At 42.0% G+C, this 22,324-nt stretch overlaps 1 protein-coding gene across 2 annotated transcripts in view; it reads right to left on the minus strand.

The window, feature by feature from the left end:
• Window positions 1-22,324, minus strand: part of phldb2b (pleckstrin homology-like domain, family B, member 2b) — a 38,414-nt gene that overhangs the window by 7,380 nt on the left and 8,710 nt on the right. The window contains exons 4-15 of one of the 2 annotated variants that reach the window (XM_058059904.2): window positions 20,992-21,090; window positions 20,353-20,436; window positions 14,116-14,235; window positions 11,858-12,042; window positions 10,651-11,781; window positions 8,912-9,268; window positions 7,929-8,057; window positions 6,571-6,708; window positions 5,547-5,675; window positions 2,006-2,161; window positions 1,827-1,937; window positions 1,676-1,750 (exon numbers count right to left, since the gene is read on the minus strand). In XM_058059904.2, coding sequence (XP_057915887.2) covers window positions 1,676-1,750; window positions 1,827-1,937; window positions 2,006-2,161; window positions 5,547-5,675; window positions 6,571-6,708; window positions 7,929-8,057; window positions 8,912-9,268; window positions 10,651-11,781; window positions 11,858-12,042; window positions 14,116-14,235; window positions 20,353-20,436; window positions 20,992-21,090 — 2,714 coding nt within the window. The remainder of the gene's footprint in view (window positions 1-1,675; window positions 1,751-1,826; window positions 1,938-2,005; window positions 2,162-5,546; window positions 5,676-6,570; window positions 6,709-7,928; window positions 8,058-8,911; window positions 9,269-10,650; window positions 11,782-11,857; window positions 12,043-14,115; window positions 14,236-20,352; window positions 20,437-20,991; window positions 21,091-22,324) is intronic. The other variant, XM_058059906.2, reaches the window with a different exon arrangement.

The raw sequence follows: 22,324 nt of genomic DNA on the forward strand, positions 1-22,324 counted from the left end.
AGTAACTACTCTAAATGTATGTGCATTAGTCACTAGTACCCCATTGGTTCCTCAGTAACTACTCTAAATTCATGTACCTTAGTCTTAGTTCATCAGTAACTATTCAAAATATGTGTGCCTTAGTCACTAGTACATAATGAGTTCCTCAGTAACTACTATAAATGTATGTCCATTAGTCACTAGTACTTCATTAGTTCCTTGGTAACCACTTAAAATGTATGTGCATTTGTCACTAGTACATCATTAGTTCATCAGTAACCACTCTAAATCTATGTACCATAGTCTTAGTTCCTCAGTAACCACTCAAAATGTATGTGCAGTTGCCGCTAGTACTTCATTAGTTCATCAGTAACCACTCTAAATCTATGTACCATAGTCTTAGTTCCTCAGTAACCACTCAAAATGTATGTGCAGTTGCCGCTAGTACTTCATTAGTTCATCAGTAACCACTCTAAATCTATGTACCGTAGTCTTAGTTCATCAGCAACTACTCAAAATATGTGTGCCTTAGTCACTAGTACGTACATAATGAGTTCCTCAGTAACTACTATAAATGTATGTCCATTAGTCACTAGTACTTCATTAGTTCATCGGTAACTACTCAAACTGTATGTGCCTTAGTCACTAGTACCTCATTAGTTCCTCAGTAACTACTCTAAATCTATGTACCGTAGTCTTAGTTCATCAGTAACTACTCAAACTGTATGTGCCTTAGTCACTAGTACCTCATTAGTTACTCAGTAACTACTCTAAATCTATGTACCGTAATCTTAGTTCATCAGTAACTCAAACTGTATGTGCCTTAGTCACTAGTACCTCATCAGTTCCTCAGTAACTACTCTAAATATATGTGCCTTCATCATTAGTTACACATTAGTTCTTCAGTAACTACTCTAAACGTATGTGCCTTAGTCATTAGTTTCTCATTAGTTCCTCAGTAACTACTGTATTTTTGTGTACCTTAGTGTAAAATGAGACCATACAAATAATTTCACACTTGGACATGGACGCTCATGCTATAAAGTTACCTGCCTCTGTCGCCGATGGTGCTTTTTGGCAGGTAGTGGTGGAGGGGGAGAGTCGGGGAGGGGGGAAGGCTCTCGGTATGTCACCATAATCTCTGGCCAGTGCACAGAGATTGTTTTGGAGGTACGCGGATTTAGATGGGAGGAGGAGGAGGAGGAGGAAGAAGAGAGACAGTCGCAGGCATGGGAGGAAGAGAGACAGAGCTTTTGGAAGAAAAGGAGGAGAAGAACACCGTCAAGAGGAAAAAAAATGGAGGGAAAAGGCTCTACAACTGGACACACCTCATCCTCTGCCACGTTGTTTAGTTCTGAGTCGGGGACTGGTTTAGGTTCCAGCCCAAACTGTGAGTATAGCTCATTGAGTTCACTGACTGTGACATAGCCCTTGTATCATGTGGAGACATAATGCCAGTCACATTAAGATGTTTAGTCATTATCATGATGGTCGAGCAGAAATAGATGAAGTACCTCAGCATTCTTGAGAAAAAGAGAGGAAAGGAGGGAAGTCGGGAGGTCACACAAGGTGACTGCGAGGGGAGAAGCGGCAGCAGTGGTGCTGTTGTGGGAAGCGCTGCTAAAAGACTGACACACAAATGGAGGAAAATGCAGGAGAAATGTATTTTGTGTGAGTGTGTGTCAATCAAACCTACCTCCCTTAAGGTGTAACTTTGGCCACCAGTGAGGTCAGCATATTTTCGGTCAAGAGGTGCAAGGTTTTCTTTCTCCTGGGAAAATAAAAACATATTAAAATACAACATTTGGACAAAATATGCTTCATTTCAAAATGGAGATTTTTTGTACCCTTTGCAGCATCGCTTCCAGAGTGCTCCTCTCCTTCAGGAAGCTTTCTTTCTCTCGCTCAGCCTGCTGGGTAATCTGTGCCGCCTGCTTCTTCAGGGTCAACAGTCGCTCCTGATATAAAAAAAAACAACAAAACGTAAGATGAAACATAGAGATGGAAACTGCCGCTATAAGCGAACCTTGCGGGTCACAGTGCTCCGTTGGTAGTCTGCGATCTCTCGGAGAAGCTGCTGCATCTGCGTCTCCTTCTCCTCGTCCTGTCGACTCTCTCTCTCCAGCTGCTGGAACTCCAGGTCCTCAAAGCGCTTTGTCTCCGTCTCGAGTGCCTCAAAGTCCTGAACACAGACCAAAATAGACTCATAAACACGCACAGTAGACACTCTGTTGTAGTATGCAGTCGTGTAAAACTTCATATCTTGCAGCTATTGTGTAGCTAAATAAGGTAATGCTCATACTGTATATACAGTAAAGTCTTGTTATATTGATATCGGTTATAACGAATTACTGCTTATTACGATACTATTTTCATTTCCCGGCAAATTTCTAGTCTTTTATGATATAATTAGTTCCGTTAGTACGATACCCGGTTATTATGATAATCCGGTTACTACGATGCCCTTTTCATCTCCCGCCAGCCAATTTGGTCTGCTTATATCGATACAAAAGCAGCTTAAATCAATCTTTGCTTAAGGATTTCAATACCAAAAAAGAACACGGCGAACGGCTGCTTCCAGTCAACTTTATTTTTCACACTTCCACCACCAGAGCGCAGCACACACACCGATTCCCGCACTTCCTGGTTCACAGGTCATGCTCAACCCACCCCACATAGCTGGCCAAACACATGCCTGCAACAGAAGAACCAACTGACATAGCATACACACCTATTCCAACGAAGACACAAGCGAACCACGAACGCAGTTGGTTCTTCTGTTGCAGGCATGTGTTTGGCCAGCTATGTGGGGTGGGTTGAGCATGACCTGTGAACCAGGAAGTGCGGGAATCGGTGTGTGTGCTGTGCTCTGGTGGTGGAAGTGTGAAAAATAAAGTTGACTGGAAGCAGCCGTTCGTCGTGTTCTTTTTTGGTATTGAAATCCTTAAGCAAAGATTGATTTAAGCTGCTCAACATTGTTCTATACCAGGGGTGCTCATTAAGTCGATCGCGATGAGGTGGTACTGGTCGATCGCTGGTCGATCGCGGCGTGACATTAAAAAAATATCATCCTAGCATCAATGCCGTCACTTGATTGATATACAGGGCAGCCATTCAGATGACAACTAAATGTTGCCCTTCGGGTGACCAATCAAATCAAACAACGTCTCTAAGTGCAGCAGAACTTACGATGTCAGCCTATCATCCATCCCTGTTACTTGATCGACATACAGGACAACCAGTCAGATGACAACTGAATTTTGACCTTTAGGTCACCGCTTATGCGTAAACAACGATGCAAAGTGCTAAGCTAGTCGGCGAATTGCGTCAGATTTTAAGCCCTCGCTAAAGTTTATGGTCACTAAAATGAGTGAAGTAGCTGGACCAAGTAAAAAGGCAAAAACATATCACTTCCATACGGAATGAGAGGTGGACTTTTTTTTTCACAATGTCTTTTTCGAAGTGCGTTTGCCTGGCTAACCTGGCTATCAGCAGCTACTGTCCGGACTATGCATCCTTGGCTGATTCAATTCAGTGCAAGTCATCAAAGTAAACTCAGGTAATTACAAAAAATGTTAATAGTTAATTATGTGTGTTTTGCAATATTGGCTCATTTGGTTATGTAAGGTACATCAACATACATTGTACGTACAAATAATCCTCAATACATTTGAAAATAAATAGATGTTTTGCATTTTTGTAGTGGGTAGATCATTTTGACTCATGACTTTTGTCATTTTAAAAGTAGCTCGCATGCTGAAAAAGTGTGAGCACCCCTGTTCTATACTATAGAACAATGTCGAGTGCATTATTGCCCACTTTTAATGCAGTTCGGCGCAGGATCGGATATATCGACAGTCCGGTTATATCGATATTTTTTCCGACTCCCGACAATATCGATATAACGAGACTTTACTGTACTTATATACAGGTTCAACTCATGTTGTGTAGTGTGGGTGTAAGGCAGGGGTGTCAAAACTGCAGCCTGGGGGAAATATGTGGTAACTTTTTCATTGGCATGCAGTACTAAATGTAATATTAAAAAAATATATTGTGTGTTTTTTAGGGCTGCCGAGTTAGCACGCAGGCCCCACAGCTAGGAGACCCGAGTTCAATTCCACCCTCGGCCATTTCTGTGTGGAGTTTGCATGTTCTCCCCGTGCATGCGTGGGTTTTCTCCGGGTACTCCGGTTTCCTCCCACATTCCAAAAACATGATAGGTTAATTGGCGACTCCAAATTGTCCATAGGTATGAATGTGAGTGTGAATGGTTGTTTATCTATATGTGCCCTGTGATTGGCGGGCAACCAGTCCAGGGTGTACCCCGCCAACTGGGATAGGCTCCAGCACCCCCGCGAGCCTCGTGAGGATAAGCGGTAGAAAATTAATGAATGTGTATATTTTTTTTACCTTTTTACAAAATGTAAAAGATATATAAAATGATGTTTGTGTTTTGCTACCATTTATTTGGATTTGGATGAAATTTTCAGGAACTGTCAGAAATGGGATATGGAAAAACTGATGCAAATTTGGGGGTGATCCGGACCATCATTTGGACCAGGGGTGGGCAAATATTTTGACTCGTGGGCCGCATTGAGTTAAAAAATTGTCCGGGGGTCCAGAACATACTATATTTAACACAAACACACACACACTATTTTATGCTTATAATTTTCCTTAAATTATTTGTCAAATATTATCTGTAAAAGTGTTATACTATCAGCTGTATGTTCTCATGTCCCTTTTTTTCAGGAGCACTTCAAACATCAGACCACATCAAACTATGTAATTTAATTTTACAGTTTTGTTGTTGTTTTTTTTACTAAATAAGACATCAGGCTTGCAAGCCATGTTGCCAGTTTGTATGTTAAAAGTTGAAATAGTTAGAAAGCAACTGGTGGGCCGGATTCAAACGCTTGGTGGGCCTCGGGCCATAGTTTACCCACCCCTGGTTTGGACAGAGGACAGAGGACATAGGACCATTTTCGCCAACTCCTCCAAAACATCAAAGATTGAGCCAAAAGAGTGTAGTATTATTATTTTAGTGGGAATCACAATATGGGTGGTGGTCTGTGGTCTCTGAGTGGTTTTGTAGGTCAGGATGCAGCCCGCCGTGGAAAATCTTCAGAGACATTTATGCAAAAGATGACATGCAACATGTCAAACAAACCAAACAACCATATTTTCTGACTATTGCTGTGTTATACACCAAAAATAACATTTGAATTAGGGATGGGCATATGAAATTCAATGAGGAATTATAGCATTTTAAAGCAATTGATGCAGAAGAGATTGTACTATTTTGGCTGCAACCTTAAATTTTTAAAATATTGAAAAGCTCACAATTGATTAATTGCCTCTATAATTAATCAGGGCAATATAGTCAAATGTCCACCCCTAATATGAACACCAACAAAACAATAACAGTAGAAACCAAAGAAACATGTCTCAAACTGATACTGAGATCACATGCATCATGTCTCATTAGCATTATCCCTCACCCTGGCATGTAGTTGCTGTCTCTGCATGGGTCCGAATGTGTGTGTTCAGTGTGTGTGTGTACTGACCCTGGCTAGCTGCTCCTGCAGGGGCTCCTTGGTGGCCTCCGGGCAGCTGTCCAGCTGGGAGCGCTGCTCACACACAATCTGAGCCAACCTCTCTACTCTGCCCTTTTCTGCCTGGAGCAACTCACACGCCTGGTACACACAAACACACACACACACAAACGCACACAGGTGCATAGCCACATATGCACATAGAAGCCCACACGCACACAAGGACAAGCAACAAACAGGCACGCACACACGCAGGGCATAAAGAGGATGGCAGCGTTAGTGGGATTGAAGGAGCCACCGTTAGTTACCGAGGTGATCGGGTCAGCACAATTAGCACGTAAGGGATGGGGGGGGGACTCTGCAGTAGAATGCTATTTATTTAAGGATGGAAAGCCACTTAGTAGGATTTCGGACATGTATTGGTTGTCTGGTAAGGGTGATGGAAAAAGCTGATGGGGGGGGGGTGGGGATGAGGATTGGGTTAACTCACACACGTTATTGATTTTTAACATACCCAGGCATCCAAAATCTATACAAGCACTCAGCTTCTTCACCTCCTCTGAAACCAAACTTTGAATGAATGCTCTCTCTCACTCTCCCTTTCACCATCAAACTATAACCACAGGCCGTTAGTTTTCATGTATAAAAACTAAAATTATATTCTATAATCCACTTCCAAGCTCCATCTTGTTGGCAGGTACACACACAATGTATATGTCAAAATGTGTGTGTGTGTGTGTGAGATAGGATGGCTTGGTGACCGCTTTACCCTGGGTAGTATTAGCAGTTATATATTTGGATCAGAGACAGCATGAGAAGGATTAGCACCTACCGCACAGTCACATGACCTCAAAATGTAAGTGTGCCTTTGACTAGCATATACTGTATATTGATATGGTATACCCTGCCCCCCCCCCTTCCCCACTGGCTACCTGATATGACAACGCAACTGAGCTAACGTGTGCCTTGAATTCCATTCGAAATACCATTCCCCAACACTGTAGTGGAGCAAAAAAAAAAAAAAAAAAGGAAATACCTTTTCTTTTTCCTGCTGAGATTTGGTTTCCATGTCGGCTATTTTGCTGTGAAGTGCTTCCAGGGATTCTTTTTCCTGCTGGAGGGCAGCTAACTCGGACTCCTGCTCCGCCTCCACCAGAGCTCGCTCGACTTCCACCTTTGGTAAAGACATAATTGGGTAAGAACTTGACTCACTGTGATGTGACACTGGTGTGAAAAAGGGTTTCTGATTTCTTATGTTTTTGCATGTTTATAAAACTTGTTATTATTATTAATGGAGAAATACAAACAAAAAAAATATTGAGTTCCATCAGTCTGGAAAAAGTTATAAACCCATTTCTAAAGCTTTGGGACGCCAGTAAACCACAGGGTTGAACCTTCCCAACTAAAATGACCCTAACAGTGTAGCAACGACTTGTCCAAGACGTCACAAAAGACCCCACAACAACATCCAGACAACTGCAGGCCTCACTTGCCTTAGTTAAGGTCAGTGTCCATGACTCCACCATAACAAAGACACTGGGCTGAACAAATTAATATTAAGGCACGTCTCAATTTTGCCAGAAAACATCTTGATGATCCTCAATACCTTTGGGAAAATGCTCTGTGGACTGATGAGACAAAAGTTGGTGTATATCTGGTGTAAAAGTAACACCGCATTCCAGAACAATATACCAAGAGTAAAATATGGTGGTGGTAGTGTGATGATCTGGTGCTGTTTTGCTGCTTCAGGACCTGGAAGACTTGCTGTGATAAATGGAACCATGAATTCTGTGCTGAAGAAGAATGTCTGGAAATCTGTAGGTGACCTCAAGCTGAAACCAACTTGGGTTCTTCAGCAGGAACATGATCCAAAACACACCAGCAAGTCCACCTCTGAATGGCTGCAAAATAACCAAATGAAGACTTTGGAGTCTAGTCAAAGTCCTGACCTGGATCTCATTGAGATGCTGTGGCATGACCTTCAAAAAATCAAGGTCGAGTAATTTAGACAAGCTAACCAACAGGTGGCGGCAAATGATTTTTCCCAATGTGAGTCAGAGCTTTTCTTCATCACTCACAAACACCCGTGACTTGAAGTGATGCCACTGCTACACAAAGACCCGCATACAACACAGGATGAGTTGTGCTAATTTTAAAATACTGTAATAATGCTCAATGAAAATGTTTTTTTAAGTGGTTAGCGCGCAGGCCTCACAGCTAGGAGACCAGTGTTCAATTCCACCCTCTGCCGTCTATGTGTGGAATTCGCATGTTCTCCCCGTGGGTTTTCTCTGGGTACTCCTCCCACATTCCAAAAACATGCTAGGTTAATTGGCGACTCCAAATTGTCCAAATTATATTCGGGTCACTAACTCCAGTCCTGACGGTTCCTACCTCTCGAGAAGATTCCTCCATCTGGTTGTCCAGCTCTTTAATCTTTTGCTCCAGCTCCTCGATGTTGTTTAGGACCTGGATCCTCTCCTCTTCCACGCGCCTCATTTCCTCTTCGGAGGGTCTAGCATCCTGTGTGAGGCGGCGAAGACAACCACTGATAAAAAATTATATCAAAAAAGATCTCATATTTGAAGCTATACTTCCTATAATTTCAAGGGCTTGGCATGTAGCATCACAGATTCAATTCCAGCTCAGGGTCTTACTTGGGAAATTACCAGTAATCAAAAGCAAATGAGCTGTTAGAATTTCCTGTTTGCAATGCACGGATGAAAGCACGGACCACCAGCTATTTGATAACAAAAAGAACATGGGTCGAGGTATTTTGTTATTGTTTAGTGGTTTGAAGCTTCTTTTTTACAACAAAGAAATGCTGGCATCATGCACACAACACCAACTGTGACACTTAACCCGCTTTAACCTAATAAACGAGCTGTAAATATCTCCCATCTGTCTGTGTCAAAGATGTGAGCCTTGATACTTTAATAAGAGCTCCTGTTATGAGTGCCAGAAAGACGTATAAACACATTTCCACGTGAAGACTGATTAATCTCGAGAAGCTGTCTGGAGTCAAAGGTGCTATCCGACTGCCGTCTTGTATTGCTGGATGCATATTAGTAGTTTGTGTGTTCATTTACACACAAACTATTTACAATTAGAATAAAAGAATAAAGCAATCTTGTCTTTATCACAGTTAATTGCTTACAGACATGGCCGTCAATTTCCACAAAGTCGGATCGCTTATTTATAAATTTAAATACATTTTTAACATGATTAGAGCACTCTAGACATGAAATAACACCCCTATAGTCACATTTACACTCCAATATAATAAGAAACATAATAAATCTAATAGGGTTATCAAAAATGATGTGTTAAAGGCTGCTTGGAATGTACACCTTCTTTTCAATCTGCATCGTTTTTACCTCGTTTAACGTCTGTGGTGAGGGTGAGGGGGCATAGCTCCGTAGACTGACAGCAGGCGACTCTGCCCTGTTGTCCCGGGTACCACTGCTACGCCTCTGTCGTACCGATAGATCCCTGTCGTAGTATCCATTTTCCATAACGAGTCCGTTCCCCGCGGAGCCATTAACGATGGAGGAGTCCGAGAAGACAGAGGGTGTGTCGTCATCATCGTCATCGTCATTCAGCTGAAGCTTCTGAAGCTCCTGGTTGATCTTTTGGAGGTCAGCCACTGCCGAGGCCGGATTTGTAACCGAGCCGCCTCCATCCTGGTCCAGCTCTGAGCACAAGGACAGGATGGTCTCGAGACGCTGTCGTTCCTAAACGAAAAACAGTGTCAGTGAGAGTTAGTAACCCGAGTGGTCTGGGGGATAATGCTTAGAACATAGAAACAAATCCAGCAGACCACAAAAATCTATTTAAAGTACTTTATACACTACCTGTGGGAGCATTGCGGAAAGTTCAAAAAAGTCCTTGTCTAGTCAACAAAGGGGCTCTGTCCTCCATCAAGTCGCGTTTGGTGTCGGCATATTCCCCCCCCACACTGACATTCCCATGAGCGCAAGATTTTTTAAGCGTGGCCGAGACACGGCGGCAGATTACAGGGTGTGAGCAACCGGTTCGGGTTCAGCGAAGGCGAGAGAGAGAGAGAGAGAAAGAGAGAGGGAGGCACGGAGGGAGGGAGAGGGAGAATTTAAAGCACCAGGCTGATCAAGTAATATTAGAAAGGGAAAGACGGAGAAAAGGAATGTGGGTCAGAGGTGTTATAGGATGTGTGTCTGAGCAAGTTAATGACAGCTGTCAACTATGACCACCCCCCCCCCACCGTCAGACGCAGGAAATGGCTCTAAAAAAAGAATGCATTCTTAAAAACAAAATCTTGTTTCATCTCTCCTCACATTCTCACTTTTAGTGTGTAACGTGAACTTGTGTGACTTTCTCACCTTGTTCTATTCTAATGGACACAAGCTACTGTGTGGCCTTTGTAGCAATCAGTTGTTAATTATGGGATGGATAGTCAAGATACAAAAGTACAAAGGAAACAATCATGGAAATATGAGATGGTGTAAAAATGTATCAAAAAATGTGTCACATGACAAAGCCATTGAGCTCAAACACTCATGCTTGGATATGGTCAAGTTTCATTGTGACCACCAGGGGGCGAAGTAAACTGCTCTTTATATTCTACCATGTACTGTAAGGCTTTTCAAAGTAAGCCTTCCCTCACTACACACAAAAGTACTCCCAGAAAAAATGATTTCCTGTGGTATATTTTGTGGAATTTTGTGCAACGTGAAAGTACGGTTTACGCATACTTGCACTTGGCATTGCAAGCGATGTAAAAGAGAGATAATTACACTATCTATGTAATTTTGCGTTCCAGTTGACATTATACGTTGAGCATCTGTGTGTTTATCCACCTGCTGCTCTTTGGACTCTGCCCTTTAATTTCTCTCATTTCTGTAGGCCACATCTGACCGACTTGCTCTGTGGTCCGAACCGCATGCGGGAGGGCGGACCTCCATGTGATTGACGTAAACACACACACACACAAGCACACATGGGTATACAACTGAAGCCAAGTGAAAGGTTAAGAATAGTCCTGTTAGTATGGGCTAAATGCCAGATGTGGTCTTGAGGTTAACCTCAACCACTGTGTGTGTGTGTGTGTGAGTGTGTGTAAGATGCTGTCTGAACTCACAAGTCTCTCCACCTCCTGCTCACGGAGACGCTCCTCTTTTTGACGATGGTGGTAGTCCGTCAGTTCTTCCTTGCCGCTGAGTGAGCTGATACTACCCCGTCTCTCCCTAAACGCTCCCGGTGGGGTCACTCCTGCTTTTCCGAATGAAGCCCTCCTCTCGCCGCGGCCAAAGCCTTGTGTGCTAGTAGTCTCCAGGCCTGCTCCGTGTTTCTCCCTGTCCCCCAAAGGCAGTTCAATTTCAGTGGGGCTTGCGGACCTGACGGAACCCACAGAGCTTGTGGAAGTGAGGCTGAGCTTCTTGGCCATACGAGGGGAAGAGGATCCTCCGACTTTGGATGGGATGGTAACGTCAGGTGGGGATGCTGCAGCGGAGGTGGTACCGGTGCAAGGAGTCAGCTTGAGCGAGGAGAGGGAAATGGACACGATACCGTCTCCTTTAGCTGTAGTATGGATTTGATTCCTATTTGAAGACAACATGTTGGAGTTGCTGGAGTTGTGGTTGAGGTCAAGACTGGTGTTAAAGCCGCTGTTGTTGTTGTAGTGGTCTTTGCTAAGTTTGTAAGCATCGGAGCGATGCGGCGGCAGAGTCGATAAAGTCAGGACACCGTTGTTGTTGTCTCGGGGGGATGGAGAGGAGCAGAGGCGAGGCAGGGAGCGGCTGTGCCCGCCTCCTGTCATCCCATTTAGAGAACCGGAAGAGTATTTCCTCGTTCGACTGCTGGTGGAGGCTTCTTGGTTGCCGTAGCTCCTGCGTCCAAGGCGGGGGCTTGACGGCATGCTGACAGCACCCCCGGCGGATGGAGAGCGGGTTGAGGAAGAAGAAGGAGGAAGAGAGAGAAGTAGGTTATCACCACCGCTGACTGAGGTGGATGAACCCCTGCTACTCCATGTTGACAACAATGGAGAAGAGCCTGTGTTATGGAGACGGCGGCTATCACTGCTGCCTAGGTTGTCCTGGTTTCGGGATGTGCGTGGGACCAGAGAAGAAGAGTCAGAACGTCGGGATGGAGAAGAAGGGGGAGCAGATTTTAATGACACTGGGGGACGATCCCCACTGTAGAAACGTCTCGCCTGTTCCTGGTAGGCTGATGATGAGGAGGAATGTGAAGTGATGGGTGTGGTGGGCGGGGACTAAACAGAAAAGGGAGAACGATTATTACCATTTATAGCAGACTACATAATGAAAATCTAGAAGTTAATGCCTTGCCTGTGTCACGCTGAAGTAGGATGGATTGGCATTCCCATTGGCCCTCAGGCTGTTTTCCAGAGCTGCTTTCTTGCGTTGCAGGGTGTCCATCAGATCCCGGAGCTCAGAGGCTGAGCGCATGCCTCGCGTGCTGTTGGTCCCGCCCACCACAGCATGGCTATAATCGCTGCTAAACTTCAGGTAATCTAAATATGGGGGGAAAAATATTGCTTTATTGAATGGAAAGGATGAGTGGTTAGCGCGCAGGCCACACAGCTAGGAGACCCGAGTTCAATTCCACCCTCTGCCATCTCTGTGTGGAGTTTGCATGTTCTCCCTGTGCATGCGTGGCTTTTCTCCGGGTACTCCGGTTTCCTCACACATTCCAAAAACATGCTAGGTTAATTGGCGACGCCAAATTTTCCATAGGTATGAATGTGAGTGTGAATGGTTGTTTGTCTATATGTGCCCTGTGATTGTATATAACAGTATAGTGTATAAAAATATTGTATATAACAATATAACAGTCACTAAAGTCATCATACAGCAACTTCACACTCAAATGTACAAACATGTACCAATATGAATATTAAAAAAAACAACTCCTTAAAAGTTTTTCCATACTGTATTGCATCTGAGCAACGCATTCATTGGGGTGCTGCAATGACGTTAGCCCCTCTCTGGGGGCTCCTCAAATAAAGACACACATCATCAAAAGTATAAGATGCAGATGTATTTACTACACTAAAACGGTCTGAAAGTTTAATGAATGTTAAGGAATGTTTCCTCCCACATTCCAAAAACATGCTAGGTTAATTAGCGACTCCAAATTGTCCATAGGTATGAATGTGAGTGTGAATGGTTGTCTATATGTGCCCTGTGATTGGCTGGCCACCAGTCCAGGGTGTACTTTTTATCAGCCTGTCACTAATGGAGCTCTTTACTAGATTATATGAGAAAAAACCCAACTCACGCTCCCAGTATACATAAACTACATGCAAGTATGCACCCCACAGAGAAATCACCTGTCACATCCAAGAAAAACAGTTGATGTTAGGTTCACTTCCTTAGTATAGCCTTTAGGAAATGAAAAGAGACCACAAAATATTTTGGGAATATACCCAAAAGCCCCACCCCCGCCTGGTTTCATTTTTTAACCATTTCAGCGTTCTGTGGGTGGGTATTTTTAGTAAAACAAACCTTACTGAGATTAGCTGCTTTTGTTTTTTTGAAATTCTATTTCCATTATTTTGCATCTGATGGCCCAACCCACAGGAAGAGAACCTGCACACGTTTTATTTAGCTGTGGCTTAATGTGGAAAAAGCGCCATCAAAATGGTCTCTCCTAAGACCACCCGGTGTTTAACAACCAGTCCTGCAAAGAACATCAACAGTGGCTCTATTTGAAAGAAACAGGCAATGTTATATGTACTTATCAAATGGATTTTACAATGGAAACATAGCGGCTTCGATTCATGCAAGGCTATCGATGTGAGAGAATGTTAAATGTGCGAGAGAGAAACGTGGCGGAAAATGAAAAGCATCATGAGATCACACACAACATTGCGTGGTGTCCATAAATGGGCAGATTTATACTGGAGGTCTGGCGTGCATCAAGTGTTCTCTTCCTTTTGTGTGAGAGCTTCCACTTGAGCTGTGAGTCTTGGCAGTCAGCACAATGAAGGTGAGGCTTTTTAGTATAATACTGCACTGTGGTGCATGACACCATTGTATGGGTGTATCGGTACACCATGAGCACGGTTCGGTACGTACACTTTTCATCAGCGCACTTCAGTTTAACGCTTGTTGGCAAAAAACTCGCCTTTTGGTCCACTTTGAGCACCCTACCCAAGCTTGTGGAGTTGCATCGCAACACTTCATGTACACTTCATGTCCCTAATGTGTACCGAAACACACACACACACACACACACACACACACACACAAGTTCTCGACATCAATCACCAAGAAGACATTAGAGTCCAGCTGTATCACCGTGGCAACAGAAGGGTGCCAGATGACAAAAACATTCCAATATGCTTTACATTTAACTTTTAGCATGCTTGACTGTGTGAGTGTGTATTTTGGAACAATATATGAGCGCCAACCGCCCCCACATAGCTATACGACCCAACCCTTCAACCACACCCACTCACACCAGAAACATCCCTCACACTTAGTTGGATCTACTGGCAATGTAAGGCTGCAGAAAGGTTTTTAGGTGGAGACACAGTATGTGCCAAAGGAAAAAAAATGGAGATTATAAATGTACTGTATACCTGTGTTGTAGGCCAGGGCGGACACGGGGCTCTTCTGTGGAAGCATGCTCTTCATTCTGCTCGCCTCCTCAGGATGGTTGAACCGGAAGAAGTAGGACTTACCGAGACACAAAGAATAACCTGGGGGGAGGGAAAAAAGGTATGTACAAAACAATTATTCACAGTAAGGACCGCACCGGACCACAGTGTATTTGCTCTGGCCGTCAATTACACAGAAAGGGTTAGGTATTAAACAACATGTCAGGGTCACGACCTTTGTAACCACACAGACGGCCACAGCTGTCCAAATACGACACAAGAGAAAGGAGAGTGACTGAAGAAGACAGTGAGAATGACATTACAAAAACAATTACAAATTGGATGCTCCTCAAAATAATACCAAAGATAGAAATTGTTATATTATTCAATTCCACTATTATGCTAAATGATGTAATATGGTCCTCTATGAGCAACAAACATGAGAAAAATATATAATTTCCCTCATTTATGTGTGCCGCTTTTGAGAGAAAAGACATTCTGACACTCACTAACGGGTACACCCTGGACTGGTCACCAGCCAATCACAGGGCACAAATAGACAAACAACCATTCACACTCACATTCATACCTATGGACAATTTGGAGTCGCCAATTAACCTAGCATGTTTTTGGAATGTGGAAGGAAACCGGAGTACCCGGAGAAAACCCACGCATGTACGGGGAGAACATGCAAACTCCACACAGAGATGGCCGAGGGTGGAATTGAACCCTGGTCTCCTAGCTGTGAGGTCTGCGCGGTAACCACTCGACTGCCGTGCAACTTCGCTACACATCATAAACTAAAACATGGCTGAAGTACTTGGAAGAAAATAGCAAAAAAAGGTGTATTGTACAGGCAAAAAGTTCCATCCATTCATTTTCTATGCCGCTTATCCTCACAAGGGTTGCGGGGGTTTGCTGGAGCCTATCCCAGCTGACTTCGGGCAAGAGGTGGGGTACACCCTGGACTGGTTACCAGCCAGAAAAAGTTCATATTAATAATACACTTTGTCAATTACTGGGTGTATCAAAAAAGTAGACTCTCCAAAAAGTAGACACAAAGGGTTCGATTTTCAGTTTGCACATTCCCACCCCGACCTCCCACATCCCATGTATGTTAAGTAATTGGAGACTCCAAATTTTCCATAGGTGACTGAATGAATGTGAGTGTGAATGGTTGTTTGTCTATATGTGCCCTGTGATTGGCTGGCGACCAGTTCAGGGTGTAACCCGCCTCTTGCCCGAAGTCAGCTGGGATAGGCTCCAGCATACGCCCGCAACCCTTGTGAGGATAAGCGGCATAGAAGGTCTTCCTCCTCCACTCCTTAACGTTACCTTGCCGTATCCCAATGGTGACTCAGTGGATTATTTTGGGTCCTTGTGATTATTTTGAATTATGCAATGCGGTCTAGAAATCTCTTCATGACTGTGCCCCCCCCCACCCTCACTCATAATAACTCCAGTGCACTTATTGTGCAGCAGATTCCTCAGACCTGAAGTCATAGAAAACCTTTGCGAGAGGAGGGGGAGGAGGGAGGACACATGGAAAAAAGTCTGAATGGAAAAATCTATCTTCACCTCTTTTTGTCCTTCAGCTCCAAGCAGCCTAATTTGAAGTAATAGTTTCTAGTAACAGGTCATGTCTTGTCTTGTGAGTACCCCCCCCCCCCCCCCCCCACCAAATAAGACGCATTCTACAGTTAAAGCTGTAATTTGTCATCGCAAAGCGGTACGGCCACACACACACACACAAAATGTTGAGTCTGCACAGCTGGACTGTTGAACCTCTCAAATACATTACTTGTGTAAACACTCTTTTTAGAGTGCGCACACTGTGAGGAAGCGGCAGCGCTGAAGAGACTTAAAAAAGATGATGATCTCTGAGAAGATACGCCACATCTAATAACACGTTTGTTATATCCAGACATGAGTACGCATGCTACACCTCTTATAAAAATCAAATTTCCTGCCCTTAATAAACCTTTTATTTGTGCACAGACTTCCTCTCATCGTCATAGCGTGCATATATTTGCGGAAAGTGTGGTCGTTTTGCCTCCAAACGGCGAAAGCGCAGATGGGATCTAAATAAAGACACCTTTAAAGCGTGTAAATTGCATCTTGTGCTTTTTACTAAGCTCTTGATTAATTGCTTTCTGTGAGCAATTAAGACACTTTAAAAGTAACAGCTTGCATGCAGACTGGATTGATGTCTGCAGTCATAAACACAAGCTGGATGCTTTACACACGCACCCACAGCAGATAACATAAACTGCCATTACGTGCTTATTTGGTCTTTATTGGCAAATTGCCTTCCGTGTTGAAGTAGCACAAATAACTGGACTCAGCTTCAACATCAGCTTATAGTCTACAAAGTCCGACCTCAAGAATTCTTTAAAGATGCAGATGGAGGAGCAGTCTCGTGCCGGGTCGCAAGTCTGGAGTCAATCTCTTTAGATCTGAATGAAGTAAATTACACTTTTACCGCAATGTTATACAAGAGGAAACTCTAAACTGTTTCTCTATTTGGTTAACATCAGTCAAATTGAGACCATCAGGGGTTAGAAGGAAAAATAAACCAATTACAAGGGTCTGGTGTCAAACATTTGCTTAGGAGAAATGACGCTGACTAGTAATGGGTTGCATTTGCACAAAACAAAATAGGAAAAAATAACTAAATTATAAAATGCAAATACTGTATGAGGACGGTACCACTTTTGCAGCTTCATTCTATCACATTTTTTTTATATATTAATAATTATTTAAAAATGAGGCTCTTTCGTTGTTAAATACAGCCTTTTAATAGTAAAAAATATCCATATTTAAGCAAATTTGACATATTTTTGGTGAGATACACAAGCACCAGACTCTATGAGGTTTTAATTGCAGCCAGGTTTATTTATATAGCCCTTCATCACAAAGAAAGTCGCAAAGGGATATAAGCTGGCAACAATTGACGACATCCCCTGATCTGAACCCCCATCTCGGAAAAAATTTACTTTGAGAAGGGACCGCAGAAGAGGGGTACACTTTTTAAATATACACAAAGTAAATTCAATTCACAACAGCCACAATAATCCCAAACATGAGCTACTGTTGCGGTCGTAACTCACACCAAGAAATGTTCCATGAATACACAACTCTTTCAGCGACATGGTAAGGGAGTGTGTGTGGATGTCAATAATTTTTGTTTGTTGGTCATAATATAATTTTTTTCTTTAATATTTCAACTTAGTGCATATTTTTGTCCATGAATATTTCACAATTTTCAAGTTACTTTTCCTCATTATATTCCAAGGTTATTGATGATTTTTTTTCTCCTTTTTTCCTCCATTATAGTTGTTTTTAGTATTTCTGCTGTTGATTTTTTCCTACAATTTAAACTTTTTACTTGTATTTTTTTCTTCTTGAAATTCCGACTTTATTTATATAATATTATACATTTTTTCGCAATCTAATTGTCAAAAAACTACAACTTTATTTGTTTTTTTCTCAAAATATTATTTTTTTTTCTGTTAATATTTAGATTAGACATGAGCTATTGTTGCGGTCGTAACTCAAACCAAGCTAAAACAAAACTGTGAACCACCAATGTAAATTCCTGTCCGCCCCCCCACTCAGCTCTATTAGTCTTATGTCTAATTTACTCTCATTATATCAACTATATTGGGTAATATGAGTAAAAGGTAATAAAAGGTAACATGTAAAGGTGACTATAGGGGTGTTAGTTCATGTCTAGAGGGCTCTAATAATGGTCAAAATACCCTGTTTTATTGCGTTTCTTCCCTCAATATCTAAAAGTGTTGATAAATAATTGATATATATTTCATAATAATACCCGATTAATATAGGGCAGGTCTCTAGAGCAAAGCAGCACATGCTGAACCCAGACTCTTGCCTTGTAATACTAAGACTTATTATAATAATTTTACTGTTTTATTTCAGTGTGGCCCTCTATGCGCCTTTGTATACTTGTAGTCCAATTTAATTACAGACAAAAGTGCAGCATAATAAAAGAGGGCCGTGATTTATGCATGTTTTTGGATGCCTTCCTAAAATATGGCGGACTCAGGTTGCGACACAGGACTGAATTAACTCAATGTGAATGTGTTAATTCATACACACGCCACTGGGATCCCATTGGGAGTGTAAATTGGACAAAAAAACCCACAAATGAACCCTCTCGGGGCACACGGTCTTGCAGTAACATCATAAAACAACAGACTGGTCTTTCTCAAGGGGGTTAGTGTCGATTAGGTCAGTCATTCACACAAACACACTCTAAAGAGATAAATCTCATCCAAGCATCAAGCAGGGGATACACAGGTCTAGCAGATAGGCTCAATAGAAAGATAACACTGAATTTTGCAAAAAAAAAAGGGGGGAGGGGGAGACTTTTGAGCACAATAACACTAAGGACAATGAACTGGGTTCTGTTTTCAGGTATCAGGTAACCTAAAAGTCATCACAGCCTGGGGTGAGTACGTCTCTCTGACACACACTTGCACATGAACTTGCAAACTTACTGAATACTGCAAAAATCAAAGGATTTTGATGATTTTAAACAGGATTTAAAAAGTCATTTACATTTAAAGATAAAGTTATGTGTTTTCATTAGTTATAAGTTTAATTCATGTGCCAAATTTGACCCGCGGGCCGCCAATTGGAGAGCCCTGACCTATGCAGACAGATGGGACCATTACAATAAAATTCAATTGCAGCCAATCATCTACAAAAGCAACCCCCATCCCCTTCTTTTTTAAAGAAAATCAATAACATCAGATGGTGAGCGAACCTCACTTCTTGCAGTCTATTCATGACAAAAAAGGTCAGCCGGTGGTAATAATTTACAGAAATATTGACATAAAATGAGCGTGTGTGTTTAAAAGCCAGACAGCCGTTATTAGCCATCACTTAATTTCAAGAAATGCATCATTTTTGCACTAAACATATGATATTGAGTAGGTGAAACAGCATAACACAACAGGTAAATCTAATGTACGCTACATAAATGTAACATTACAAGCTAATAGCTATTAGCTAATAAACTAACCTTTTGAGTCCCATTCAGTGACGACAGATGAAAAACTGCTTGATTTGGATTCTCCCAGCAAAAAATGCGCAAAAATACACGACAAAGCACACACAATATATCTTCACTCTTGCTGGATTTTGTTAGAATTTAAATGCCTTGCTCACTCATCCATTATGCCTCCCTTCACCGAGTCCGTGTGATGAAGAAACTTCACTGATTTACATTCAGCTTTGGACCGTACCAACTTACACATAAAAAAGGGGTGCGCCAGTAGGATTTGACTGAGAAACGCCTTCGGGAAAAAACGTTGACGTGTTCGTTTTATGGTGGTGACATGTAAATACATGTAAAGAAAAAATATGACCATGTACACTCATATGAGAACAATACAAGACAAGTTTGTAGTTGGTACGCTCCATGATTGCCTTGACGCTTTTAAAACAGCCACGCCCCCAAGAAGCCTCCCTTTGTCTGAGTATCTTTTTTATTTTTTCTTCGATTGTAACAGACGTCAGACCGAATCAGGAAAACCTGAAGCTAGGAGTGGGTGCATGCTAATCTATTAAAATGAATGCATGTGCTTAAATGCTACATGTATCACATTTGTGTGGTTTTTGCATGCTGATTTACTGTTAGGGATTGAGCACATTTCTATTTTTACTGTTTCAATTGGGTGGGAGTGAAGCTGATCCAAGTCACGGAACAAATCACTTCCTAAATATCTCCAGACTATCTACTGTGTGTGTGTGTGTGTGTGTGTGTGTGTTTAACTCGGTCCACTCAACAAAAAGTTGTCTGCTTCTTGCAAAACAGTGTCAATATTTGAATGTTCGACGCCCGTTAATATGTAACCCCAAAAAAATGTTCACCATTAAAACAAAACAGCAAAGTACCCGCAAAGAAAAGAGCGCTCCCTGACTTGTTACATATGCTCTGCAGTTGCTGGAACTTGTGAGTCATTGTATGCGTTACTTCCAAGTCATTATGAATTACGCCAATCCAGAGTCGCACACACAAATTAGGTAATCGGTATACTTGAGAATATCCTTACTAATACACACACACACACACACTAACATGGACATAGAAATCATAGCCACATGCAAATTAACCGCATTTCCCAGCTATGTGCATGATTGCCCAGTAGGTGGCAATATATCTAAACCTATTATGGAACTCAAACTTACCCTGTGTGAGTGGTGTGGGCACAGTGACCTGCACTCCATCCAGACTACAGAGGTGACCACAGGGGTCCAGAGTCACTACCCCTCCTGAAGAGAATGACAGTTAAAATACATATACCAAAATTTCAATAAACCTTTTAAATGTCTTTCAACTGCATGTATATTGAGCATAGATCAGATTTGTCTGAATGGTCCAATGCATTGTTTAGAACTCATTCATTCGTTCATTTGTTTTCTGCCGCTTATACTTACGTGGGGGCTTATACTCAGCCTATCCCAGCTGTCTTTGGGCGAGAGGCTGGGTACACCCTGTACTGGTCGCCAACCAATTACAGGGCACATATAGACAAACAACCATTCACACTCACATTCATACCTATGGACAATTTGGAGTCGCTAATTAACCTAGCATGTTTTTGGAATGTGGGAGGAAACCGGATTACCCGGAGAAAACCCACGCATGCACGGGGAGAATATGCAAACTCCACACAGAGATGCCCGAGGGTGGAATCAAACTCGGGTCTCCTAGCAGTGAGGTCTGTGCGCTAACCACACACCCACCGTGCAGCTTGTTTAGAACTGTTTTAACAAATATTTGAGGACTACATAAGAATGAGAAGAGAGTCATGGTAATGGAATGACCTTCATTGAAGATAAGGCAGTGTTCCGCCTCGATTCCAGACCCCTGGATGGTGATATCTTGAGGAATGGGGGCATCTTCCCGTCCAATGCGGGTCACCCCTGCAAGAATTACACGTGTTACAATGTATCATTATTTGTTAGACGCATATAAACACTTTCCACTATCATGCTAGGTGTTACCATGCTAACTTTAGCATATTAGTGTTGCTAGCATCGTAACATTGGCATACTAGTACTTTTTGCTATCTTCATGGGTAGACGCATATAAACACTTTCCATTATCATGCTAGGTGTTAGCATGCTAACTTTAGCATATTAGTGTTGCTAGCATGGTAACATTGGCATACTAGTACTTTTTGCTATCTTCATGGGTAGACGCATATAAACACTTTCCACTATCATGCTAGATGTTAGCATGCTAACTTTAGCATATTTGTGTTGCAAGCATGATAGCATTGGCATACTAGTACTTTTTGCTAGCTTCATGGATAGATGCATATAAACACTTTCCACTATCATGCTAGGTGTTAGCATGCTAACTTTAGCATGTTAGTGTTGCTAGTATGGTAACATTGGCATACTAGTACTTTATGCTATCTTCATGGGTAGACGCATATAAACACTTTCCATTATCATGCTAGGTGTTAGCATGCTAACTTTAGCATATCAGTGTAGCTAGCATGGTAACATTGGCATACTAGTACTTTTTGCTATCTTCATGGGTAGACGTATATAAACACTTTCCACTATCATGCTAGGTGTTAGCATGCTAACTTTAGGATATTAGTGTTGCTAGCATGGTAACATTGGCATACTAGTACTTTTTGCTATCTTCATGGGTAGGTGCATATAAACACTTTCCACTATCATGATAGGTGTTAGCATTCTACTGTCAGCATTGCTACCATGCTAATATTGTCATAGTAACGTTTATAGCCTCTTAAGCTGTTTTCATGGGTAGACATTTATATGAACACTTAGCACGAAAACTAGAAGTTTTTTTAACATTGGCATGTTAGCATTTTTAGCATGCTAACATTATCATAGCAGCATTTTCAGACGTATTTATAAGTAGACACTATTATGCTGGGTGTTAGTATGCTAATGTTAGCATTGCTAGCATGTTGTAAATATGTAGATAAAATAAATTTAGGATATCGTGTGTTGAAAGAAACACAAATGAAAATATCAGCAAAGTACAAAAAAATGCTTTATAGCTTGTGCAGTGATGCAGGAAAAAAGTACATATTATACTAATAATAAATTACTTAAATATGTATAAATTATTGGATTAATTAATATTTTTTTAAATTATTGTTTGTGTATCCCTGCA

Source organism: Doryrhamphus excisus, linkage group LG7 (genome assembly GCF_037039965.1).
Source record: "Doryrhamphus excisus strain RoL-2023G ecotype Guam linkage group LG7, RoL_Dexc_Guam_v1.1, whole genome shotgun sequence".
NCBI classification, from domain to species: domain Eukaryota; kingdom Metazoa; phylum Chordata; class Actinopteri; order Syngnathiformes; family Syngnathidae; genus Doryrhamphus; species Doryrhamphus excisus.